This window comes from Equus asinus, chromosome 25, assembly GCF_041296235.1.
Source record: "Equus asinus isolate D_3611 breed Donkey chromosome 25, EquAss-T2T_v2, whole genome shotgun sequence".
NCBI lineage: Eukaryota > Metazoa > Chordata > Mammalia > Perissodactyla > Equidae > Equus > Equus asinus.
Window position 1 is genome coordinate 55,619,906 of NC_091814.1, and position 26,347 is coordinate 55,646,252.

Here is a 26,347-nt window from a genome sequence, read left to right on the forward strand (position 1 = left end):
GAGAGGAGAGGGGGATGGGTTTTGTTGGCTCTCAGAGCTGGAAGGGACTATCATACTCATCCAGGCTCACGCCTTGCCTGGTGCCTGACAGCCCGGCAATCTCCTGGCCAGGCTTAACTCTGCTTAAAGCTGCCTGAGACCTGCCCCTTGGTGAACTCACCTGTGATGGGGCTGCCCAGACTGTCTCCTATGATCTAGGTTGGCCCTCTGAGGCCATTCCCTTTCAACATTGACTTTGCTGTCACCTGTAGAAAAGCCAACACCCTTCAATGGCAGCACACACTCAGCATCTCGCCCCCGCTCTCTGCTCATGGATCTCTCTGGTTTGGAGGCAGTTTTGGTCTTTCCGCTGATTCTCCAACAGGCCTGGATGGGGCAGTGGGGGGACTCAGAAGGAAGTTCAAATCCAGAGGAAGGTTGTCTTCATAGAAAGATTTCTGTTTTTCACAGTCAGATGGAAGTTTCCTGAAAGAAATACCCCTGAAAGTATTTGTTGTTTTAAAACCTTCCTGCATGGGGCAGTACTCAAATTGGACTGCCCCCAGCTGCCTTGTGGGGGCTGCATTCGCCAGCAATTCTAAGGCTCTGCCTCCCAGCAGTGACGGTCAGGGGAGAGCACAGGCAACCCTAGGGACTAGAGGCCATGGTCATCTCCCAGCCTGAAGTTCTGGAGGGACGATGCAGCTGACCAGTTCTCCCTGGGTGGTTTTAATTTCCCCCTCTCCTTGTCCACAGAGAGTTTGGTGATGGTGGAAATATGTCCAAGCTGTGTGGGTATAACCCCTCCAGGTTCTTTCTTCACCTTTCTGAAACTCTGCTCCAGCTTTTTTCTTCACCCAAACCATTCTGAACCTCTCAGTTAAGGAGGGGGGGGCGGTGAGGATGTCTCCCGCTCAGGTCCCTGATGTCCCACACGCCATCCCTGTGAACCGAGACAGGGTGAGGGGGCCCACACTGCTGAGCAACGCAGAGGCGAGTGCTCAGCCCTCTTTCTTCCTCCTTCCTTCACTTTACTTTATTCTTTCCCTTTAAACTAATAGTATGTGTTGATTCTTTTCTATTTACAAAGGCAATTTATGATCCATCTAGAAAACTTGGAGATACAGACACGTCCTTCTAGCCCCCCGGTTCCCTGCAAAATCAAATGCATCCCTCCCACTCATAGGAACCAGTATTTGCCTTTCGCTATGTCTGCCTTATCATTTCTTCTCTGCAGATACATAGCTAATTTTAAAAACTTTTTATTTTGGAATAATTTTAGATTTACAGAAAAGTTGCAATTCAGAGCTCCCATATACCATTCAACCAGTTTCCCCTGAGGTTAACACAACCATAGTGTAATGACCAAAACAGAGAAATGAATACTGGGGGACTAAACTCCAGACTTATTCAGATTCTACCAGTTTCGCCGCTAATATCCCTTTTCTGTTCCAAGATCCAATCTAGTATATCATGTTGCGTTAGCACATACCTAATTTTTCAAACATGTATATCCCACTGTGCATACTATTTCGTAGCTGGCTATTTTCTTTGGCGATATATCATAAACACTTCCCCAGTCAATTAAAATTGTTGTATGTCATCATCCTTTTTAATGGCAGCAAAATGTTCCATTGTTTGGATTGGCCTTAATTTGCTTAGCCAATAGTTATTACTCTATATTTAAATTGTTTCTAATTTTTTCGCTATTATAAAGAATGATGAAATGAACATCTTGTACACACTTCTGATATATATATCTCTGGTTATTTTGCCAAAGAGAAATCCCAAAAATGGAATTGCTGTGTTGAGAAGACCCATCCCTCCTCCTTCCAAGTCCACAGCTAGGACTGCAGCCCCGCTGGTGGCCTTTACGCTTAAAGAGACTGCTCCCTCTCATCCTGGCGCAGGAGGAGAAAGACGCAGAATGACCTCAAAGGGGACCACAGCCTTTGGATGGTGGAGAGGGCAGGAGGACATGGGAACATCAAGGGAACTCCAGGTCCTTGGCAGCTCCTCAGCCTCCTTCCAGGCTGACCAGCCCCAGCTGGGTATCTTATCTCTGTAGAGAGAGGATGATGCTTTATGCTTGCTTTCAGCCCAAGGATAATGGGAAGGGGCTGTGGGTGGGGGTGGAGCAGAAGCTGCTAATGCATTTTTGCCAGCATCTTTGGTTTCTCCAACATCCAGCCAGACTATTAGCAGCTCCCCAAGGACGGCTTTGCTCCTCACATCATCCCCCATTTCCTATAAATGGGAAGTGGCTGGGGAGTAGGGTTGTGCACGGTGGGGGAGGGAGGGGGAAAGGGAAGGGGACACAGTGGTTTTCCCACAGCTGACTTAGTGGGGAACTGAGGCCCAGAGAAGCTGTTACTTGTGCAGACTGACGCAGCATTGTGAGTAGTATGGGTGTTGCGAGGACTTTCTCTAAGGCTCTGGAGTCACTGTCCAGGCTAGATGATGGATTGCTGCCTCTGCCTTGTTTCTGGAGCCCAGAGACTCTGTGTGTGTGTGTGTGTGTGTGTGTGTGTGTGTGTGGGGCTGGGGGAGGGGGGCGGAGTAGGAATTGGACTGAGGGATTGCCTCAGTTTCTTTATCCAGAAATGATACCCATCTTTTGACTTGTCGTCAGGATTGAACGAGTTAATACAAGAAAAGTGGGGGGGCTGGCTCCGTGGCTGAGTGGTTAAGTTCGCGCGCTCCTCTGTGGCAGCCCAGGGTTCGGATCCTGGCCGCGGACATGGCACTGCTCATCTGGCCACGTTGAGGTGGCGTCCCACATCCCACAACTAGTAGGACCTGCAACTAAGATATACAACTGTGTACAGGGGGGGTTTGGGAAGATAAAGCAGAAAAAAAAAAAAAAGAAGAAAATAAAATAAAATAAAAAAAGAAAAGTGGGGCCGGCCCCATGGCCGAGTGGTTAAGTTTGCGCGCTCTGCCTCTGCGGCGGCCCAGGGTTTTGCCAGTTCAGATCCTGGGCGCCAACATGGCGCCACTCATCCAACCATGCTGAGGCGGCGTCCCAGATGCCACAACTAGAAGGACTCACAACTAAAAATACACAACTATGTACTGGGGGGCTTTGGGGAGAAAAAAGAAAAATAAAATCTTTAAAAAGAAAATACATGAAAAGCATTTAGAACAGTGCCTGGCACAATCAGTAATGGTTAACTACTACCATTATTATTATTACACAAGTCTACACCAGCAGAAAAAGGGGGAGGAAGTGTTTTTACAGCAGGGGGCACTATGGCACCCTGTGCTGGGCAGGGCCTGGAAAGTGCCTCCACCTAGCTTGGTAATAAAGGGTCACCTGCATTGGGAAGGGGTGACCAGGCACTCAGGCAGGTGGCCAGACCTCTGGGTGTGGTCCGGTTCAGGATATCACACCACGATGTCTGCTCACCTCCTGAGCTCCCCCAACCCCTTCCCCATGTCACAAGGCATAAGGCCTGTGCAAAAGTCAGGGAGAGGAGGCAGTGCTCCTACTTCTTTGAGGCAGGACAACTCCCTCCTGCTCCTTCCCCAAGCCTGGAAAATACTATCGTTCCATCTCTCCTGACTCTGTAACTTTCCAGCTGACCTGGAATTCCCCCTGACTCCTGCCCTCTTTTCTGGGGCAGAGGGGACACCAGCTCAGGGACCCAGGACTCCACCCCGGTCTTTCTGCTAGCCATAAATGGTCATGCCAAAGGCTTTGGAAAGCCACTGGTGCCCTGAAGGGTCACCTGCTGGAGGGTGAGTGCTCCCAGGGAGGCAGTGCTCAGAGTTTTCAATTTAAACTTGTTTAGCGACTCAGAAGGTGGATTCTTGATTTTTCTCTCTGCCCTCTCCTGCACCCACGCTCTCTTCCCCATAGCCCCCAGGGCTCTGTTGTGTCCCCCTTCCTTCTCTGCCTCCCAGCTGGAGGTGCCTGTAGACATATTTGGCCAATTCCTGCTTCTCACAGAGGCCCAGAATGTGGAAGGGACTTGCTCCACATCACACCTGGTTGGCGGCAGGGCCAGCATTGGAACCCACTGCCCCAGTGCCCAGTCCAGGGCTGCAGCCAACTAGGTCCTCCCCTTCGAAGGCATCTTCTTGCGATTTTGCGGTATTCAACTGAACAATCCACATAAACTGGGTCTCTCTCCTCCCCCCACCCAAGGCCAGCCTGGGTCTCAGTTCTCTGCCTCCACCTGCATTGTTCCATTCTTGTCAAACGCATTCTGGAAACAGGTATCTGTGGGGATCTTGCTCAAAAGCTGACAAAGGGAACATTTTACTGGCAATCAACCTCTTACCCATACATACCCTTAAGGAGAAGGAAACATTGGAATTTGGCTTTTAATTTCAGGAAGGGGCATTGAGTTAGCTATAAGGAACCTCGATCCGCCTCAGAGAACAGCAAACAGTAGGAAGGGTAACTCAGGGAGAATGTGACATCGCCTGTCAGGGGCTGGTCCTGGATGCGTGGGGGGCACCTCTGCCCGGGAAGAGGGGGATGGCGAGAGCGGCGTGCGCAGGTGATGGTCGCAGCCTAGCTCCGGGAGGGGAGGTGCGCCACGGAGCCGGGTGGCTTTTCCCTAAACGTTTTGGCGGCGAGCGGCGAGGGGGCGGCGCACCGCCCTAGGTAATGATAGGGCAGTCTGGGAGCCACGCGGGGGCTGCCCGTCGCGGTCGGGGCTACAAAGACAGCTTGGAGACCTCCCGCTTTCTTCCGTCGGGTACCAGCCCCGCCCCTCCACACCCCTCCCAGCACCCAGACCTCTGTCCCGCCTCGCCCCGCCCCCTCCTGGCAGCCCCAGCGCGCATGCTCTCTCCCCCCCCCCCGCGGAGTAACCTGGAGATTTAAAAGCCGCCGGCTGGTGCGCGTCAGGGGGGAAGGACAGGGGGACGAGTTTGCACGCGCCAGCCCCAGGTGACAGCAGCCCGCCTTGGCCAGGTAGGGGCGCGCCCCCTCTGCTCCCGGGGGAGAGGATCCCGACGCGGGAGAGTGATGGGCGCTGGGCGGCCGGACTCCGCGGGGTCGCGCGCTTGGCGCCCCACGGGATGGGGCCGCGCGGTGCGGTCCCGGGCGCTGCGAGCCGAGCCCCGCGAATCCCAGAGGAGGTGGCGGGGCGGCGGGTGCCCCTGCGGCGGGCGGGCTGCGGAGCGCCGGGCGTCCGCTCGGGTCCCCGCCGAGCTGTGCTTTCTTCCGCGGAGGGCGGGCTGCGCTCGAGGCGCCCGCATGCCCGCTGTCCCAGGCCGGGGTGCTGCCCCTCCCCGGAGCCCCGGGCCAGGCAGCCGGCGGCCGACGGCCGCTCGCTCCTGTTGCAGCCTCCCGCCGCAGAGTTTTCTTTGGAAAGTTGCATTTATTTTCTTCCCTTGTCTCGGCTTCACCGGAAAGGGGCAGGATGAGTCACCGCACAGTCGGGACTTGGGAGCCGGGAAAGGGGCCGGGACGCCGCGGGGTCCTCGGGCTGGGGCCAGCTTGCTCGGGGAAGGGTGAAGGGTTAATAAGGTAGGGCAAGATGCCCGAGCCCTTTCGGACAGTCGCCTTGGGGCCAGGCTCTGGGCAGAGAGTTGAGGCTGGAGTGAGAGTGCGCGCGCGCGCCTTCCCGTGTTCCCTTCCCAGCCTCGGACCTCCCTCAGGGGAGGAGGAAACAGAGAGGCCGCGTTTTCTCCTCGCCTGCCGGGGCTCAAGAGGGATGGGGAGAATTCTCTGAGATCAGCAGACAGGTGCGACGAGTGGGACCTGGGCGTCCGCTAGGGCTTCTCGGGGCTCTGGCTTAGGCGGCGGCGCGGCCTGCCAGAGAAGCCCCGGACCTGCAGGCTCTCTCCTGAGGGAGGCTCAGTCCTTCGCGGTCTCCTGTTTCCCTCGGACCTGGAGCCCTGAGCGGTGCTTTAGCCCTTGACCTCTGAATCAGCTTCCATCTTCCCGACAGCCGCACTTGACCTGCTCAGCTTTTCCCCTCCCCAGGGCCACTCCCCCCTGCTTCCTCTTTTCCCAGGGGCCAGAGTTGAGGGTAGGGAGGAGTTTGGCATGGTGGGTACCTGGGGAGGACTTGCCCTTCAGCTGTTATGCAGACCCATCCCAGTGGAGCAGGGCCTAAGAAGAGCCCGCTGCCGGCATGGGCGGTGGACCAGGGTGAGAGTGACCCTTCCTGGGCTCCTGGAAGTGCTGCTCAGGGGTGGGAGTGAGGCCCTGGGGACTCCCGGCTGCTTTTCCTGATGCCCTTAGCAGGTCTCTTTTAGACGGGACAGCCTTGGAGTGGGCTCACCTGCCCAAGGCCTGGGGAACAGGCTGGCATATTGGGGGAAGGGCAGGGCCCAGGAGGTGCAGGCTGGATGGGAAGCCTGAGGAAACCCAGAGAGCAACTTCTCCTCCTGAGTGAGTGGGACATTATTTGAAGTCACAGGTCTTTCTGTTGGATGGGTCCGATCCCCTCATTCCTGTCTTACCTCCTCCTCCCAGGCTTGTCATGCAGCCAGGACTCATTCTAAAAGTGCATAGAAAAATCGAGCTTGAGTCAGCAGGATGAGCATGAGGATAAAAATATAGCTGTGGATGAATGTACAGCTGTGGACATACAAGCCCCAATTTAGTGTTTTCCTGTGTACTCATGGGGTGTGCAGTGAGCTCCCCCGCCTCTCCGAGCTCCTTCCAAGGAGGAGGAGAGGGAGCAGCTGGACAGTGATCCTCGGCGCCCGCTGAGCTCCTTCGCTCCAGGCCACTGGATGTGGAGGGACCGCGCGATTCCCCTCTCTCAGCCTGTCCAGGGCTCCTGAGAGAAAAGGCAGAAAGGCGGTGGGCTGCGGACTCGTGGTAACACAGCCTTATGGATAAAACCCAGACTGTCAGAAAGACAGGGCCCATGGCCTGGCTGCTCCACCAGCTGTGGACTGTTGGGCAAGTTACTTAACCTCTTCTAAGCCTCAGTATCCCTGGCTGCAAAATAGGGATGATAATAATAATAATGATAGTACCTACCGTATAGCTTTGTTATTTATTAAATAACAAATATAACAAATACAAATATTTATAAATATATAATTATGTGTAATATATAAATATAGAGGGGCCAGCCCGGTGGCACAGCAGTTAAGTGCGCACGTTCCACTTCCTTTGCGGGGGTTGGCTGGTTCGGATCCTGGGTGTGGACATGGCACCGCTTGGCACGCCATGCTGTGGTAGGCGTCCCACAAATAAAGTAGAGGAAGATGGACATGGATGTTAGCTCAGGGCCAGTCTTCCTCAGCAAAAAGAGGAGGATTGGCAGCAGTAAGCTCAGGGCTAATCTTCCTCAAAAAAAAAAAGAAAGAAAATTATAGTTTTATTAAATCATGCATATAGAGCAGTGACTGTTTGCCTGCCATGTGGTAGGTGCTCAGTACACGTCAGCCGGTATTAACCATATCTACTTATCCATCACCTGTCACCGAATGGACCACAGCACGCAGCCTGGGGCTCTGTCCTGGGTTCTGCCGGGACCTGTTTCTTTGGGAGCAAGGCCTCCTGGACTTTGGGGCTTCAGCATGACTGGTTAAGAGGCGGGGCTCTAGACCCGGTTGCCTGGGTCTGAATCCCATTTCTTCTTGCAAAAGTTACTTAACTCTCGGCTTCAGCTTCCTCCTCTGTAGGACGAGGATCACAGGACCCACCTCACAGCACTGTGAGCATTAGACGAGCTGATATAGGTAAGGCTCTGAGCGCAGCAGCTGCAAGTAAAAAGAGCTTGATCTGTGTCGGCTGCTGTTCCTCCGTGACAATGGAGGCAATCACTGTGGTCTCACACTCAGAAGCCAGAGTGTCTCAGCACAGGAATTAGACTGCATGTAACTGTATGTAGATTGTGAATGGCACACGTGCGGTTGAACCTGTGGTCCTGTGCAAAGCACACACTGGGACTGACGTCCTGGTCCCTCCCCTGTCAGTGCTGTGTGTGACTTGTTTTTTAATCAGTCCAGAAACGCCTGCCTCGCTCACCTCCTCAAGCTGGAAGTGGGTGCAGGGAGGGGATGGAGGTGAATAATATTCAGAAAGGTTAAGGCCTTCTATGTAGCAAGGATATTTGTTGTGATTTTTAGGGAAACCGTATGCGAGGAAGGGGCTGCTCTGAGGTTGGGTTTCTACTCTGTCTTCCCTCCCCAACCCTTGGGACCTTTGCACTGCTTTCTGGCATTCAGAAGAAAAACCAAGCCTGGCTTTCTTCGAACAGTCAGTGGCCCTGTTTGCTGGACAGTGAGATGAGGCTGCATCAGTTGGTACCAGGCCCAGTGTCTCGACCGCTGATGCCACTTGACTCCCAGCAATAGAGCTGGAGTGTGGAGCTTTGTCCTGTGTATTAAGTGTCCCTGCTTGGGGGCAGGGGCTGGTGACAGAGCCATCACGCGATGGTCTTGATATCTGGCCAGAGCTTCCTGTTTAAACCCTTTTTCTACTACATGGTCTGTGTTTCCTCCTCCATGGGAAGAAATTTAGAGTTTTGCCACCGACTCTGAATAACTTGTGGGACTTCTTGCTTCTGATGATGGAGAAGGGCCTGCCTCACCTGTTGGCCTTGGTTTCTGTGTCTGGAACATGGAGATGATAGTATTCACCTGGCAAGGTTACAGTGAAGATTAATGAGATAGGCGTATTTAGCAAAATGCTGCACAGACCAGGTGCTCAGTACATGCCTGTGCCCTTCCCCTTCTTTGTTCATTCTGGGAATCACTCTTGCTCGGAAGCTGGGGTGAGCTGGCCCCTGGTCCCATAGCCCATAGTTCCTTGGTCACCAACTTCAGGCCCCACTCAACGCCTAGCCAAATAGGATGCCCTCTGGAGCACCTAGCCTGAGACAGCAGTCCCACTTTCTTTCCCTGCTGCTCCCTGTCATGCCCCCACTTCCCAGGCCAATCTCAAGTGTGCTTTGAGTTGGCAGACGGTGTCCAAGCCGAGAGTGCCCCACCGAGCCCTAGGGATGTGGCGGTCTAGCTTCCTGCTCCTGGCTCATTTCTAGAGAGCTGAGCAGCCAAATACCTTGCATGCGGCCCAGCCTGAATCCCAAGTACGCTGGTCAGATCACATCAGGCAGGAATCCTGACTCAGCCTCACCCGTAAGGCCTTCTGTCGCGCACCTCCCTTCTCAGGGCCTGGGCAGGGACTGTGCTCCCTGCTTTCCAGGAGCTGAAGGGCTAGTGGGGTGGGGGCGGGAAAGGACTGCAAGCCAGTGACCGGGAGGACCGCAGTAGCCAACCCTGAGGGCTGCCTGGTGAGCACAGTCGAGAAAGGAGAATTCTTGACAGCTTGGGTTCCAGGCAGCCTGGAGAAGGTGTAGGACTTGAGCTGGACAGAGTTCAGGGGAAAGGGAGAGGCCGTCTGAGGGAGGTGATTGTGCTCGACGTGTACCTGGAAACAAACACAGGCTCAGTGCTGATGAATATCCCCATCTTGGGCCCAGATCTGAGATCAAAACCGAGTCCCACGATTTTGGGTCTAGTGTGTATTCCGCCGCACCTGACTGGGAGGGGTCGTCTGATGAGCGGATCCCCGGCTCCAGTGGCCGTGCTGTGCAGGCATGCACCCTTTTCTGCGTAGCTCCTACCTGCTCATCTTGAAGGCTCAGCAACATGGCTGCCTCCCCTGGGAAGTCCTGGAAGAACTGAGCACGCCCCACTCTAAGGACCTGTGTCTTTACACCTGTAGCATCTCACTGCACTCTGAGTGTATGTTGTCCCTTCTGCTAAAGGGGGCTGCAGTCATTCGTTTCTGAATTCCCAGCACCTTCACAAGGGGCTTGCACGTACTTGGGCTCAATAAGTGTTGGGTGGATGGGTGGACGGACAGGTGGGTGGGTAGGTGGGAGAGTTTTAGTGCTCTTTGACGTTCCTTTGGGGGAGGTTCGGTTGCACTTACTGAGGCATACCTCCTCCTAGGGTGGGTAAACTAGAGCTCTTTAATAAAGAAGTCTTTTTGGAGCCTCCTTTCACCTTGCTCGCCTCTGACTAACTGTTTTTGAGACCATATCTCCACAGGACTGAGTCTGGCCCAGAGCCCTCTGATGAGAAAAGGGGCTCGTCACGGACCGTTGGATATCAGGGCTGAAAGGGCCTTACAGAGCATCAGATTTGAGATTCTAGAGGTGGGAGGCGGCAGAGCTGGGACCAGCACCCTGGTCTGACTCCCAGCCCAGGGCTCTGCTCAACTGGAGGTCTGCCCAGACCCTCAACCTTCTGGCGTCTTTCCCGGATACCTCACCTCCTAAGGGACGCCAGGCTGCAGGGAGGGGACAAGGGTTGGCTGTGCACAGATGGGCAGAGGTGCCTGGTCTGGCTGACAGGGAAAGTTCAAGTTCAGGTTTCACTTTGCAGGGGATGTAGGAAGAGAAGGGAGCGGGGAGGGAACTTCCCAGTGGTCTGGAGACCAAGCCAAGCTCTTCATTCTCTTCCCACAGCCCTCTTACCTCATTCCGGACCGAGGGATTTCTTGGTACTGCTACCCTACCTTGTAGGGAAGCATTTATTGTGGCCCAAGTAGAGAAAGAATTTAGTTACTAATTCTAGTCCAACTCTGGGTGGGAGTAGGGAAGACAGCGATCATGCCCCCAGATGGCTTGGTTGCTTGGCTGTTTCAGGTGACTGCCAGCCCTCGGCACCCTGTGGTCTACACACTTGAACAATGTGTAGACAGGTGAAGGATGGGTAAGTGCAGCTGGGGAGCCCTTTGCCACCCCGTGCCCTTGTCTCTCATTGGTGGAGGGCTATGACACCCCCTCCCTGATGCCATGTGGGCTTGTCAGTGAGCACTGAGTGGCCTCCGGTCCATGGAGAGCACCCTTCCTGGGGCTGGGGGCAGGGGTGTATGAGATCACATAGCTGTACGGTTGTAAGAACCTTAGACAGCAGCTAGACCAGCTCTCATTTTACAGGTGCGGAAACTGAGTCCCAGAGAGGTGAAATGGCTCGTCCAGGCCACACGGCTACAAAAGTTGCTGAAACTGGACCACACTGTTCTGGCTCTCAGTTCAGAACACTTTCCAGAATTTTCAGATGGTTTGAATTTTCCGTTTAATCGTTTTTGTCTGTGCAACCTTGGGCATGTTAATAAATTTCTCTGAGAGTCCGTTTTCGTCCTTGCGATGAAATAGGAATATTAAATACCTGCTGTGCAGGATGGCACAAATGGCAGGAGTTGGAGAAGATGCGTCAGGTACCCAGCACGGGCCAGGCACCTCCCGCAGTTAGTGGGTGTCATCACTGTGATTGTTTTCCCTGTAGATGGGAACCACCCTGTCTCATAACTGGGATGTTTATCTCACCCTTCATCTCCCTTCCCAGCCTCAGACACCAGCCAGGTCTGCTGCAGTGACCTCTCCTTACCTGTGGGGGCCAGCACCTGGGGAGGCGTTTACATTCTTGGCATTCCTCTGGCCTCTGGGGGCTGAGAGAGCGCTGGGGCGGGTGCGGGAGGCCCGTGGGAGAGGGGCGTGGAAGCCGGTCCCCCTCTGACCCCTGCTGCTCCAGTCTGGGAATGAGAAAGCCTTCTCCGGGATTCTCCACTGAGGAAGCCCAGAAACCTGAAGAGGCGTTGCCAGGAGCGTGCACATCCTTTCAGACACATGGCGCAGCTGTGAGGTCAGTCGTGGTAATCTATGTTTCCTTGCCTCTCAAATGGGTCAACTCACTGTACCCATCTCAGGAGGCGGCTAGAAGATTAAAACGCTTGGAAGAGTACCTGGCATGTAGTAAACCTCAACTTAGCTGCTATTATTAATTGCAGATGAGGAAACTGAGGCTCGGGGAGGTCAAGTAGCAAGGTGACACAGTTACAGTAAGTGGTGGAGTTGGCATGCAAACCCAGGTCGGGCCGACTGCCAAACCTAGGTCACCTGCAGGATCTGCTGGGTCCGGGGACGTCTGGGATCAGGGACCTGTGGCTCCTGGCCAGGAAGAGAGGTCTTGGGTGAAGGGCACGGGCTGTCTTGTTTGGAGGGCACTTGGTCAAGGTGACCCAGTGTGACCTTGGGTTGCAGCTGTTCCACAGAAAGGAAGTCTGCTGGGAGGCTCAGGTGCCTGGAGTCAGATGCGCATCTGTGTTCACTGTGACCATGGGATGCCGGGTGACCTGGGGAGGGGTGCTTCGCCTCCGCTGGCCAAGGTGAGGGGAAGGCCAGCTGCAGAATCCCATCGCTGGATCTGAGAGGGGAGGGGAGATCCAAGGAGCTCTGGGACTGCCGCTGTCCTCTCCCCTCCCCTCCCCCACCTCTCACGTTTGTCCCCTTTCAGAAGCGGGACTGTGGCTCTCAGACAGGGCGACAAAAGCAGCTTCCCTCTGAGCCACTGCCACCTGTTGGGTTTTCACACATTGGGGGCCGGGAGGGGGGAGGGAGCCGTTGTCCTTTTCCCAGTGTCCGGGGTTTCCCCCCTCTGCCCCCCCAGGGCCTGGGATTCTCTTTGCTGCCATGTGACAGGGCTCAGGAGCTGGAGGGGGTGGGGGTCACAGCAGCTGGAAGGGGAATTGAGTGGGAAGGGGCCGGCGGCTGGCAGCCGGGAGAGAGTGTGATGGATTACTCTGCAGGCCGAGAGGTTTCTCCCTAATCCCCCTTTGTGTCCCGGCCTGCAGCCCCTCACTCTCTCTGACAAGCTGCTGAGCAGAAGGCTTCCAGTCCGAGGGAAGAAAAGGCAGCGCAGCGGGCGACTCTAAATCCCCAGCCCCTGGGCCCTGGGGGGCAGAGCTGGGGAGCACGTCTGCCGTGGTGGGTCTCACTCCCCACTGCCCGCCCTTGCTGTTTCCTGCCGTTCCCCTGGGTGCAGGGTTGCATTCTGAACGGTGCTCTTGCGTGTCTGCGGGAGCGCAGCGAGGTGGGGACCCCAGCTATTTGTGCAGATCACCACTGCCTTTTGTAGGGTGGGACTGGGGAAAGCAGACCCTCACTTCTTTGGAAGTATTCAAACCCAGGGAATCAAAGATTGAATGTGGGTTGGAAGTCACCAAAGCCGTGCCTGATCCAATCCTGCGTCCTGGTCGCCTTAGCTCCCGGGGTGGGAATTCCCACAGCACAGCACCCCTGACCAGGGCACCTGTGAGCGGGGAGAGCTCACAAGGATGCGCTTGTCAGGTCTTCTGGGTGGCCAGCACGGCCTCTTTCTGGGGTCTGGCCCCAGGCTCCTTGCGAGCCGCTGAGAGGGCGGAGCTCATTAAGGGGACGGAGTCCGCTAGGTTTACTAGGTCGGGCCGAGGACGTCGGTCTCCTGGGACTGAGGCAGGGGGCTAGTTGGCAGGGATGCTGAGCTGGTGAACCCCCAGACCAACTCCCTGCCCCTAACCTAGGGCGCCTGGGACAGCTCAATTTGGAATGAGATTCTGGGGTCCAGTCCGGTGTGGAGAAACGGGGGTCCCCACATCCGCGCAGTCTTGCAGCCTCTACTTGTGGGTTGCTCCCCACCCGCCGTCCTGGCCTGGGGCGTGTGTGAGGGAGATGGCCTGGAGTGACCCCACCCGCTCGCTGTCTGCAGCTGAGTCATTGCTCCTCGGGGCCAGCCTAGCCTGTCCCCAGTTTCCTTCTGGGGGCCTGCCCGTGGCGCGGAGGTCGAGGGGCGGCCTTCCTGCGGAGGAGCGCGTGGGAAAGCAGCGCGGCTTTGTGAGTGTGGAGGGAGGACGCGGTCGCTGCTCGGCAGGGTCAGGGCGGGAGCCGGCCGTTTGATGTGCCTGCACGGGGTGGGGGGACGCTGGCCTGCATAAAGGGCCCATAGAATTGCTGCCTGACACTGGCCGCCGCGCGCCCCCAGCGCGCCCCCAGCCCGCCGGCCCCTGCCTATCAGCGAGGGAATCCCGCCCCCAGCCCCACCTCGGGCTGCGGGGCGGCAGAGCCCCTTTGACAGCCCTCAAAGGCCTCTTTATCCAGCCCTCTGACCCTCCCTTCCGAAGGCAGCTACCAGGAGTGGGCTTGTCGCCTTCCCTCCACTCCGTCTTTTGAATTTTGAAGAAAGTTCAGGCCAAGTTTGTTCCTGTTGTTCAGTTTCATTTCCCCGTGCTCCCTGGTGGCGCCTAATCTGAAGCTGGGCAAAGGGGCAGGCGCCGGGCCCTCCAGCCTGTGAGGGTCTGTCCGGACCTCCACTCACCACCTTTGACCCCTTCGGAGTGGCTCTCCCTGGGGGCCGGGCCGCGGTTTCGGGGGCGCGTGTGGGGATGGGGGAGGCACTTAGCCTCCATCCCTTAGCCTCCCACACCCACTCTGCTTTCAGCTACTTATTCTTTGGGCAAATGGGTCCCAGTCCCTTCTGCTAGGGCCGGTGCCAGAGGGTCACAGTGGCACCCGCTGCCTGCTCTGCGGGTGCCCCGGGTTGCAGTGCATGGGGCATCTAGGTGGGTTGCAGTGCATGGGGCGTGTAGGTCGCTGGTCTCTGGAGCTGGGGAGCGAGATGCAGGTTCACAAACATGCCCACTTCTCTGGGCCAAGCCTGCACCCCCAGGGATGAGGAAAGTTGGCCGGGCAGAGTTCGTGCAGGCTCCCAGAGCTTTCTCCAGCTTTCTGGCTGTCCCGTCTAGGGGGCCCAGAGAGGAGGGGAGTTGGAACTTGAGAGGGTCTTGTCCTCCTAGAAGGCTTCCATTCCTTTTAAAGAGGTCAGGCCAGACTCCCCCTTTCTGTACCTCCACCCTCACCCCCTCCCCACCAGGTGAGCACTGGAGGCCAGCCCTTCTGGTTGATCTTCTGTTTGCCAGACAGGCAGAGTGCTCCAGGAGCATGGGGCAGGAGGATTTCAGTCAGCCGCATCTCTGAGCCTGGAGGGTATAGGGAGAACTGGATCCTGTCTCTCTGAGCTGGACAGGGGAGCTCCTGAAACAGGGACTCCGCTGGGGTCTGTCTCGTTCAAGCTTCGGTGAGAAGAGTGCCCGGGAGCTGCAGATAGGAGTGGTAGCCAGGAACGTGCCACCGACCCCTTCTTCTTGTCCCCCTCTCTGAGCCTGGGGACCGGGCAGGGCCTGGGCTTCTGTTTGTGCCCTGGGGAACGAGGCCCTGGAGGGATGGCTCATGGCTGAGCTAGTGCTGTGGGAGTCCTCTGTTGTCTCCTCTTCCTGAGGCCCTGGGGTGGGGATGAAGCAGGGGAGACCAGGGGTCCGGGGAAAGGGAAGACGTAAGGAGAAGAAAGGGGGCTTTGGAAGGGAGAATATTCTCATGGGCGTGGAATTCCTCAGGCAATTCTGGGCTGGAAAGAGTAAAGTCTGGGGGTGGCAAGAGTGTCCTGGACCCCAAGGCAGAGTAGAAGTCAAAAGAGGGAGGACGGGCTCAGCAACCTAAGGACAGAGGGGTGCAGAGCAGGGCTGGCAGCCAGCCCACTTCCTACCTGGCTCCTCTCAATGAATTCCACAGCTGGCCCAGCCCCTGGTTACCGGGTAAAGAACCTCTGGGGGGCGGAGAGGCGCTGGGGAGGGGGAGGTGGCTAAGGAGCTGGCTGGTGAGCTCCTCATAGCGGGTGAGACGACTTTCCTCTCTTCACCCATTTTGTTCTCCCTTGTGGGCTAGGGAGGGTCCTGCTCCTCAGAGAGTGAGGAAGTCAGGGAGTGAGGAACCAGATCGAGGGAGGGGGGAAGGCAGGCGGGGTGATTAGTGGTTGCAGGAGAGCTGCGGTTTATTTTCAACAACAGGGAGCAAGCAGGGCTTGGGAATGGAGTGGGTTGTGGGTGAGGCTGGGTCTGACACAGCCTCTGTTTGCTCAGGGAGGACCTGGTCCCTTAAAAACCCAGAGCAGGTGAATGTCCGGGGCCATCCCAGACTGAGGGTGGGGAGTGGAAGGGGCTGGAAGCCTTTGCACCCAGAATCCCTCCCTCCAGCCTGGATGGCACGAGCCCTTGGTCCCTGGGCAGCCTCCTGCTTTCCTGTTGTGGTGCTATGGCAAAGCAGCGACTGGGGAGGACGCGCCTCGAGCTGAACCCACAAACGCCCAGCTAAGACTGCTGTCTGGTCCTCCAGTCCCTTTTTGGGGCCACGTGAGTCAGTGTTTTCACTCCTCCCCATGCCACCCCCATAGGAGGCTGTGTCCGTTCTCGAAGTGGATGGCCTGGGTCTGAGCGGGACTTTGGGGAGGAGGCTGTTGGTTGCCCAGCCTCATCTGAAGTCCCCTCCTTCCTGCTCTACCAGCTGTAGAGCCCCAGAAGGCGGTTATGGGATGGACACGTCTTACCCAGGACTGATGGCCGTCTGATTTCTCTGTGGCACAGCGCAGAGAGCACCTCCAACGTGCTCTGTAACACACAAGGCCCTGTGGGGCTTGAGGTTATTTAAAGAGATAAAAGATGTTGAAGCTCCAAATTACGAGATGCTGAGCTTGGAAGAGGAATAAGTGAGCCTGAGGGTGCTCCAGGAAGGCTCTGGGGTTGGGGAGGAGACGGGAGCCGGGCCCTCGGCCACTGTGGACCTTGCACAGGAGTAGTGCTCTTCAACAGCATTTATGGGCTTGAATCCATGAGGCAAAGGAAGGCACGCCAGACTCCAGCCACAAGTGGTGTGAGGCTCTGTCGTCCGTCCCCCTGCCCCGCCCTCCTCTCCCCCACATTGGGATGGCTGGCTGGTTAGGGGACTCTCACCTTTTCTCACCATGGCCCACTCTCTACACCTTCTCTTCAGGGAAGCTAGACCTGGAGGCAGCTGCCTAGGGGTGGGGGCACGGGTAGGTGCTCCCCCAGTAGGATCTCTGGGCACAGGAGGCAGGCCTCGCAGGAAGGGCTATGGGGATTTCTCTGCTGAGAATGGAGCACTTTGGGGAACAGAGAAAGGCTGCCTGGGAGTGTGGGACGTCCTGCCAGCCCTGGGGTCACTGGTGTCACTGCAGTTGCTGCCAGGTGGTGCAGTTTCAAGCCCGTGAGGCTGGGCGCCTGGATGGCCCCGCTGTCCCAGGACAGCTGGGCAGCACATGTGGGAATGTTTTTTCCCCACGAACAGTTGAACGCGAAGAGAAACTCACGGGAGAGGTTTTCAGGCCCAGGTTCGTCCAGGGGAGCGGTCTTGAAGCAGTTTCAATGACAGGTTAAAATCCAGCCCAACAAACCACAGCCTCTCCCCCCTGGCCCGTCCTCCGTCATCCGGGCACCATGGCCCGTGGCCAGGCAGTGCAGAATAGGAAATGCTGCTCCTAACAAAGGGGAATTGAACTGCCGCTCTGGGAGGTGGAGAGAGGAAAGCAAACAAACCAGGCCGGCTGGAGGGTCTCAGGGCACCTTGATGACAGGGCCTGGGGAACTGGGAATTCCATTGGTTTGATTTTTTTTTTCCCCCATACTAGCAGGCAAGGGCAATTGCAAAGATATTCCAAAACAGAGAATAACCGACATCTGTTTGGCTCTGGAGTGTGCTAAGCTTTAAAAATCATATTTACCTTATTACTTATGTCAGCCTTAGGCTAATATTAACATGAATTTCCTGACTGGGCAATCGGGGGTGACACCCAGGTGGCAGGGCCACACCATCAGCCTGGGAGTGAACAGGATTCAGAGAATTGAGAGCAAATCCTGGTTCCCAGGACCTAACACTCGTGTGTTTGGTTGTCCCTCCCTTTCAGTGTCCGAGTGATGGGGTATGTGTCCAGGAAGCACCCCACGGCAGCAGGCGTTTAGCATGGGCTGAGAAGCTGGACCCGCACGGAGGGCTGGCAGAAATGGGCTCCTGGCTGAGTCCTAGGTGGTCGGTGTCAGAAAGGAGAGGCCTGGGTGTCTGGAGCAGGCCAGAGACGAAGCAGTTCTGGAATGCGTGAACGGGCTGGAGCCCTCGCCGCCTGGCCCACCATGGTCCAGAGGCTGTGGGGGAGCCGCCTGCTGCGGCATAGGAAAGCCCAGCTCCTGCTGGTCAACCTGCTGACCTTCGGCCTGGAGGTGTGCCTGGCCGCGGGCATCACCTACGCGCCACCCCTGCTGCTGGAAGTGGGGGTAGAGGAGAAGTTCATGACCATGGTTCTGGGTGAGTCACCAGGCGCTCCTTCCCTCCTGCTCCAGATCTAGGCTGCCCCGGCAGCAGGGCAGCGGGGCCTCTGCCCAGAGAGCTGCTGGGCGGGAGAGGGAGCTGCCTGCCCTTCCCGAGCCTGCCAGGCCTCCATTGCTGGGGAGGGTGACCCTGGGCCCAGGGGGTCCAAGAGGAAGCAAAGAGTAGAGAGACATTCCCTGGCCACTGCTGTTCCCCTGGCCTCTACACAAGGCCTGCCCGTAGGAGCCACTGGAGAACTTGCCCTTTGCATGTGTCTGGCTGTTTATGATTTATATCTACTACCTCATTTAATCCTTGCAACAGCCCTTTGAGTTTATCCATTCACAGAGAGGGTAAAAGAGGCTTATACGAAGTTAGGTGACATAGGCAGGCCGTACAGCCAGCCACTGATTAGTAGGACTGGGGTCTTCCAGCGGGGGGCTTCCTTACCCCTGGGGCAGGCGCTGTGCAGAGGCCACAGAAGGCAAGTGGTCACCATTGTGTGACTCCTAGGAAGAGGGGGTCTGTCAGGATTACAGCATCTGGAGTCAGACTGGCTGTTGAAATCCCACCGCTCACCCTCCCTAGCTCTGTGCCTGTGTACAAGTATCACTTATCAGTTGCTCCATGCCTCAGTTTCCCCATCTTAAAATGGGGCGTTAGTGATCCTGTCGTGTAGCGCTCAGCACAGCGTCCAGCACAGGGCTGGCCCTCCCTCTGGGTGATATATCGTGATCCTCTTCTCAAGGAGGTTGGCCTCCTTCCCCCACCCCTTAAGGGCCCCAGCCTCTGGCTCACACTCCTGCCTTTCTTGCAGGCATCGGTCCAGTGCTGGGCCTGGTCTCCGTCCCGCTCCTAGGCTCCGCCAGTGACCACTGGCGTGGGCGCTATGGTCGCCGGAGGCCCTTCATCTGGGCCTTGTCCCTGGGTGTCCTGCTGAGCCTCTTCCTCATCCCGAGGGCCGGCCGGCTGGCAGGGCTGCTGTGCCCGGACGCCAGGCCCCTGGAGTTGGCCCTGCTGATCCTGGGCGTGGGGCTGCTGGACTTCTGTGGCCAGGTGTGCTTCACTCCCCTGGAGGCCCTGCTCTCTGACCTCTTCCGGGACCCAGACCACTGTCGCCAGGCCTTCTCTGTCTACGCCTTCATGATCAGCCTTGGGGGCTGCCTGGGCTATCTGCTGCCCGCCATCGATTGGGACGCCAGTGCCCTGGCCCCCTACCTGGGCACCCAGGAGGAGTGCCTCTTTGGCCTGCTCACTGTCATCTTCCTCACCTGTGTGGCAGCCACGCTGTTGGTGGCCGAGGAGGCAGCGCTGGGCCCGGCCGAGCCACCAGAAGGGCTGTCGGTGTCCCCCATGCCACCCCACTGTTGCCCGGGCCGCGCCCGCCTGGCTTTCCGGAACCTAGGCACCCTGTTCCCCCGGCTGCACCAGCTCTGCTGCCGTGTGCCTCGTACTCTGCGCCGACTCTTTGTGGCCGAGCTGTGCAGCTGGATGGCATTCATGACCTTCACACTGTTTTACACGGACTTCGTGGGTGAGGGGCTGTACCAGGGTGTGCCCAGGGCTGAGCCAGGCACCGAGGCGCGGAGACACTATGATGAAGGTAAGGGCTCAGCAGCCAGGGATGGGCGCTGCTGTGGGGGCTGCTGTCCAGGGGACGTTCATGCCTAGGGAGGTGCCCACAGCCTGTGCCTCGGCTGGTAGCTGTGCATCTGTGCCCTGATTTCCCCATCAGGAGAATGGGCCCAGTGTGTAGTCTGCGAGTACAGCTCCTCAAGGGTGCAGGGCAGCCTTGCCTGCAGTGTCAACAGAGCCTCAGGCTGCTCTGAGATTTTGATCAGTCCTTGCCCCAATTTGACAGAAGAAAAGGCTGAGCTTATTTAAGGTCCAAAGGGAGTGGAGGAGTCAAGTCTGGGTCTCAGGTCCACCTGGCCCCAACGTCAGTGTACCCTCTGTGTCCCCTGCTGACTTCCCAAACCACCTTGCTAGCGCCTTCCAGCTCAGGCGTCCTGGAGCTCCGTCTTAGAGCCTATGGGAGAACTGTCTTTGCGTTCCCTGTCTCCGTCCTAGCCCACAGAGCACTAGCTGAGGCTCTAGTCGACCCTTAGAACATCTTCCTCTGTCCTTAGCCAGTGGCTTTGGCCACATTCCCTGGGGTCAGTGGAAGAGCCTAGACTTCCGTTGCTACAGGTAGGGTGGGAAGGTGCGGGGGAGCGGGTCTGGTCTAGAGCAGGTCTCGGCGAGCAGGTGCCTGCGGCTCCTAATTCTGAGCCACTCCCCCCCTTCCCTGTCTGACTGCCTCTCTCCCCACCCGCCTCCAGGGGTCCGGATGGGCAGCCTGGGGCTGTTCCTGCAGTGTGCCATCTCCCTGCTCTTCTCCCTGGTCATGGACCGGCTGGTGCAGCGATTCGGCACCAGGGCAGTCTATCTGGCCAGTGTGGTGGCTTTCCCCGTGGCTGCCGGTGCCACGTGCCTGTCCCGCAGCGTGGCTGTGGTGACCGCCTCGGCTGCCCTCACAGGGTTCACCTTCTCCGCCCTGCAGATCCTGCCCTACACGCTGGCATCCCTCTACCACCGCGAGAAGCAGGTACTCGCCCTGGCCGCTGGGTGGAGCGGGCTGAGGGGAGGCTGACTAGCCCCAGCTGGTCTGGTCCAGAAGTTGAAGGCCTTCTTTGATTGGAGAGGAAGCTCCTCGTAGCTCCAGGGCCAGAGACGTGGGCTGCGGAAGGAAGCGGGTGTAGATTAGACTCTGGGAATGACTTCCTGGTGTCAGGACCATAAAGCACTTCAGTGGGTGATTGCAGGAAGAGCGAAGTCCTTCTCTGGGAATCCTCAAGAGGCAGGCCAGCAGAAGCCCTCAGTCTGGGCCAGGTTGTTGTCTGCAGAAGTAGGGACCTGGGTCAGATGACCTCTGGGGCACCTAGCTTCAGCACATGGTGAGCGGGCATGGTCTGGTGTTGGCAACACCTCTCCTTATTCAGGGGGCACTGTGGCTGATCTGTGCCCTGCTTTGGTCTCCCAGGTGGGGAAGGCTCCTTACTGCCCCCTCTCCTTCTGGTTCATCTTCCTTTTCTGTCTAATTCTCTCTTTTCTTTTCCTGCCTCACACCTTTGCCTTCGTCCCCTTCCCCCGCCCCCACGGCGGATCTCTGAGCCTGACGCGCCAACACCGCTCACCTGGGCACTGTGTAAGTTGGGGGCCTCACACTAACCAGCCCCTCCAGGGGCCCCCTTGTGTGCAAAGCCTCCTGACCCAGGCTTTGTGGTCACCTTTGTCCCCTCCGCTAGCCTCACTGAGTTACAGCCCTGGGTGCAGAGCTCAGAGGGGCAAGAAGTTGGAGTGTCCCGAGGGAGGAGGAGATGCAGGCCTGACCTCATAGAGCTTCCAGACTCTAGGGAAGATGTCTCTGCCCCTTGTGGGACATGAGTGGGGTAGCAGAGAAACACCTAGCTGGGAGGTTGGTTAACTGAACAGGTAGCTGCATTGGGGGCAGGGGTCGCAGGAAGGGCCAGGGTTTTGGTTTGGGGAACCTGTCCCTGAGACCCCCTTTGGCGCACATCATCAGCCTCTAGCCTCTGCTGCCCTGGCCGGGGACTTAAAGGCTGGTGTCCAGAGGCCAGGCTTGGGCACATGCAGCCATGCCAGGGGGCATGCTGAGGGTCCTTCCCTCAGACTGAGGAGCATGTTTGTCCCCAGGGGCCTGTCCAGGCTCCAGCCTGGCTGGTCTTTCCTGGGGTGGAAGGCAAGGAAGAGCAGTCCTGGCAGGCCCATTCCAAGCAGCAGCTTCTGGCACACTTGGCCCTGCACTTCTTTGCCCACTTCTAGCTGCGTGACGAGCCCGGGCTTCCCTGGGGTCAGGTTTGAGCTCTGCTGTGGCTCCCAGGTCTAACGCAGCCACCTCAAGAACTCTCCCCTATTAGGCACTAGTGGGCAAGGGAGCAGTGTCAGATAAGTTCTGGCCTTGTCCTTAAACAAGAGGCTCAGGGTGGACGATGAGAAGGAGGTGAGAAAGCTTCAACATTAGCACAGCTGGGCTGAGGAGTTGAGAAGAGAGTGATTCCTCCCGTCCACTCCAGGCTGAGTCTTCTGGACCCTGCCTTTCCCCAGACTGGGGCCATGGACCCCACAGTAGGACAGAGCTACAGCTAGGGCCTGTGACCCCAGTGGCAGCAGGCTCCTCTCCGGAGGGCAATGAGCATTTCCCCGTGGTGAATTGTGGGGCGGCAGGAAGGAGGACGGTTAGGAGAGCCTGCGGGGCGGGTGGGTTGGGCCAGCAGGGGCCCCGCCTGTGGATTTGGTTCCTCTGTTCTCACAAATCTCTTCTCACCTGTCTTCATTCTGCCTGTCTCTTCCTTTACCTTGGGGTTCTGTTCTCTTCCTAACCTGCAGAACTGAGTTTGTCTGCCTCCTACCTGTTCTAGGAGAGGCCAGAGGAGGCCTGGACTTCCGGTTTCAGATTTGTCCCCTCTCTGTCCCCCTACCCTTCTCCCGCCCTTGATGAGGGTCTTGACTAGAAATAGACCAAGCAGCCTTCGCTCAGTTTTCTGACCTGCTGCCTGATTTTTATTATAAAAAGACCTGTTTCCCGGTTTCTTCCAGCCCCTGGGAAGGCCAGGGTCTGTTCTCATAACTGGAGGATCCCTTACTTGGGTACACACCTGTACCTGTCCCCTTTTTTCTCCCTCTCCCAGGTGTTTTTGCCCAAATACCGAGGAGATGCTGGAGGTGGCGCCAGTGAGGACAGCCTGATGACCAGCTTCCCACCAGGCCCCAAGCCCGGATCTCCCTTCCCGAGTGGACACATGGGTGCTGGAGGCAGCGGCCTGCTCCCGTCTCCACCCGCACTCTGTGGGGCCTCTGCCTGCGATGTCTCCATGCGTATGGTGGTGGGTGAGCCACCCGAGGCTGGGGTCCTTCCGGGCCGGGGCATCTGCCTGGACCTTGCCATTCTGGACAGTGCCTTCCTGCTGTCTCAGGTGGCCCCATCCCTGTTTATGGGCTCCATTGTTCAGCTCAGCCAGTCTGTCACTGCCTATATGGTGTCGGCTGCAGGCCTGGGTCTGGTGGCCATTTACTTTGCCACACAGGTAGTATTTGACAAGAGCGACTTGGCCAAATACTCGCTGTAGACTGCTTCCAACCCACTGAGGGAAGGCCCTGTTCCAGTCTCCAGTCAGCCCCCAGGGCTGAGGCTGGCTTCCAGTGTCTGTTGCTGCCAAAGTGGTGTGGCTCTTTGCTGCCACCCCATGGCCATGGGTGCACAGCTGCACAGGTGGGGGACTGGGGCTTCCCTCTGGCCTCTCCCGGGCTTTAGTGCTGGGCGACTGGTGGCTCTCCCGGTGGGCTTCAGTCTGGACTCCCACAGGGAAGCCAGAGGGCAGGCGTCTGGTTAGCTCCGTGCTCCGGGGGGTGCAGGACTCTGCAGGGGGACATCGAGGCTCAGGATTAACAGCTGGCGTCCTGGTCAGGACATACCCAGAGAAGGGATTTGGGGAGCTGAGTAAACTCAGCCGCCTGGGCTCCCACCTCCAAACCCCCTTATCCCGTAGGTCCCCCCAGTGTTGCTCTTACGCGGCAGTTTCTGGTGTGAAACTCTCCTCCACAGGATTTGAAAGTATGAGAGATATTTGCGGGGTAGAGTCCTGAGGGGAGAGGGGAAGCTGCCTGGCCCTACAGCGCTGCCTTTCTGCTGATCCCCCGCCCCTATGTTTTATCAGGACATGGCTTGTTGGCCCCTGTGTTACCACCATAGGGACACAGGCCTTTAAATATTTAAGTTATTTATTTAACTAAGTAGAGGGGAATCAGTTCCCAGCTCTGCCATGTTGGTGTCTAGGAGGTGAGATCCCCAATGATGGGGTCCCCTAAGATGGCTGTTTATCATGCTGAGCATTGCCAGAATCTCCTCCTGGGGTGATTGGTCTGGCCCCCACAGTACCTAACCCAGGAGCCTGGAATCTCTGCTCGCCCCAACTCATCCCAAATCCTGTTACCCAAGGCTGGGTCCTGGACGAAGGTGGGGAGGGGGGCTCCAGGTTTCACAGCCTCCCCAGCCTCCCCTCCTTTCTTGGCCCAGCCTTGCCCCCCAGCTCCTCTCTGTTCCCTGTAGGACTGGGCTGATGAAGGAGCTGCCCGCCCCCTGCCTCTCCTCAGCAGCCTCCCTGCCTCTCCTCTGGGCTGTGGCAGGACCAGAAGCACGGAGTTTGGCTCCTGGAGCCTTTATCCGTCTCAGCCCCCAGGGCATATCTGTGCTTGGGGAATCTCGCACAGAATCTCAGGAGCGCCCCCTGCCTGGGCTAAGGTCTAATCTCGGGAGGGTTTAAGTGCCGTTTGCAATAATGTTATGTCTTATTTATTTAGCGGAGTAAAGATTTTATACTGTATGTGAGCAATCAGAGTATAATGTTTATGGTGATGAAATTAAATGCTTCTTATATGTTTAATTGGCCTGTGTTTATCCTTTCTGAGGGGAAGGATCCAGAGCGCTCAAATTGTCTGCAGCTTCCGTCTCATTGGAACCCTGTTTCGGCAGCTTCAGTTCCCAGCACCACCAGCAGATGGAGCCACAGACCAGCACTCTGCTGTCCTTTGGTGCTTGGGCGCCGTGGTGCTACCCCCTGGATTGGGGAGTTCTTTTGGGAATGTGGGGGAGAGGGAGGAGGTGGGAAGAGTGCGGAGGGCAAGGGAGTGGGGCATTTTCCTTCTCAAAGGGCTCACTGTGTGACCAAGGAGATGGAGCAAGCACCCATCAACTACAGCAATAGGAATGCACCTGTGGGTGCTGGCGAGGATTCCAACACTGCTGTGCCCCGGTTCCCGCCGTTTCCCACCTTCACCCTCCCGCCAGGCTCAGGTCAAGTTCCGAGTCTCCCCTGCCTTGCCACCTCCCTCCCCCCTCCAAACCTGAGCGGCCTTCCTGTCCCTTAAATGTGAGCGGTCACTATAGGTAACATCCTGGGCAAGGACTAGCTTTATTTTTTAAATGTTCTAAATGGTATTTAATGTTTTGTTGTGGATATTTTCAAACACACAGGAGTGATGAGCCTGGTATAATGGGCCGACGTCAACAATTATTAACATTGTGCCATTTTTATTTCACCCTCTCTCCCTCCCCCACCTCTTTTTTTTTTCTAGGGTATTTTTAAAGCGCATAGCAGACAATTTCATTTCGCTTGTAAATACTTCAGAGTGTATCTTTAAGAAATTGGACTTTTCAACAAGTTGATCACAATGCCATGATCATATCCAACAAATAGTAATTCCTTATGCTCGTCAATTACCTAATCCAGGTACAGTTTCCCCCACTTTTCTCAAAAATGCCTTTTTTTTTTTTTTTTTGAGGAAGATTAACCCTGAGCTGACATCTGCTGCCAATCCTCCTCTACTTTCTATGTGGGAAACCTGCCTCAGCATGGCTTGATGAGCAGTGTGTAGATCCGAACTGGCGAACCCTGGGCTGCCAAAGCGGAGCGTGTGAACTTAACCGCTGCGCCACCAGGCTGGCCCCTCAGAAATGCCTTTTTACAGTTAGTTTGTTCAAATCAAGGTCCAACTGAGGTAAACAACTCAGATAGATTGCGTTCAGTGGTTCTCTCTGTCCCTTAGGTCCCTCTTAATCTCCAACAGTCTCCTCTTTTTTTTTAATGCCATTCATTTGTGAAGAAGGAGTCATTTTTCCTACAGAATGGCCCATATTCTATATTTAGCTGACTGTTTGTTCAGTGTTATTTAAGCTCTTCCTCTTTCCCCCTTTTTTCCCCCGTAAGCTGGTAATAATATCTAGAGTCTTGATTACATTCAGATTTGATTGTCCAATCCTAGGGACACAGGCCTTTAAATATTTAACAATACCTCCCTACACTCCTCCTACATAATTTTGAAGCACACTTCAGACATCATATTTCATTCTGAAATACTTCAGAATGTATTTCTAAAAGATAAGGACTTTTATTTCAGAGTCATATAACCACATTACTGTTATCGGACCAAAAAATAACACTTAGTTATATCAAATATGTATAAGCAAATATGCAGTGTTCACATTTTCTTGTCTTACAAAGTTTTTGTATAGTTTTTGTTCAAATTGGAATCAAGATAAGTTCCAAACATTGCAATTGGTTGCTGTGTCTTTTAAATCTCTTGTAAGCCATAGGTACCTCCTGAATTTTTATTTTTTTCCTTATAATTTACTTGTTAAAGAAACAGAGTTGTTTGTCCCTTAGATCATGTGAATTTTGCTGATTGCATTCCCATGGGGATATTTCACGTTTTCATTGCCCCTGTGTTCTCTGTAAATTGGTAATTAAAGTTAGAGACCAGATCAGATTTGTTTGTTTGTTTGTTTTTGTAAGAATGCTTCATAGATTTGTGTACTTCCGTAGAAGGGAATGTGTATTGTCTAGTTGTCTTTCTTTTTTGATGTTAGTCGTCCTTGATTTCTTGGATCCATTATTTCATAGGCATTGGAA

General features: G+C 56.1%; 1 protein-coding gene across 7 annotated transcripts; it reads left to right on the plus strand.

Annotated features, from left to right (window-relative positions):
- The first annotated feature begins 4,769 nt into the window (after positions 1–4,769).
- SLC45A3 (solute carrier family 45 member 3) lies at positions 4,770–26,204 on the plus strand. Of its 7 annotated transcripts, none has more exons than XM_070497698.1 (6): positions 4,835–4,906; positions 11,263–11,559; positions 17,482–17,876; positions 18,697–19,482; positions 20,201–20,466; positions 22,571–26,204. In XM_070497698.1, exons 3-6 carry the CDS (start codon positions 17,666–17,668, stop codon positions 23,006–23,008), a joined length of 1,701 nt encoding a protein of 566 aa, XP_070353799.1. In that variant the 5' UTR covers positions 4,835–4,906; positions 11,263–11,559; positions 17,482–17,665; the 3' UTR covers positions 23,009–26,204. The 7 variants fall into 7 exon arrangements, with proteins under 7 accessions (XP_044613997.1, XP_070353799.1, XP_070353797.1 ...); XM_070497696.1 differs by having other exon boundaries at positions 4,845–4,906; positions 9,524–11,559; XM_070497697.1 differs by lacking the exon at positions 4,835–4,906 and adding an exon at positions 4,924–10,626 and having other exon boundaries at positions 10,854–11,559.
- The last annotated feature ends 143 nt before the right edge of the window (positions 26,205–26,347 follow it).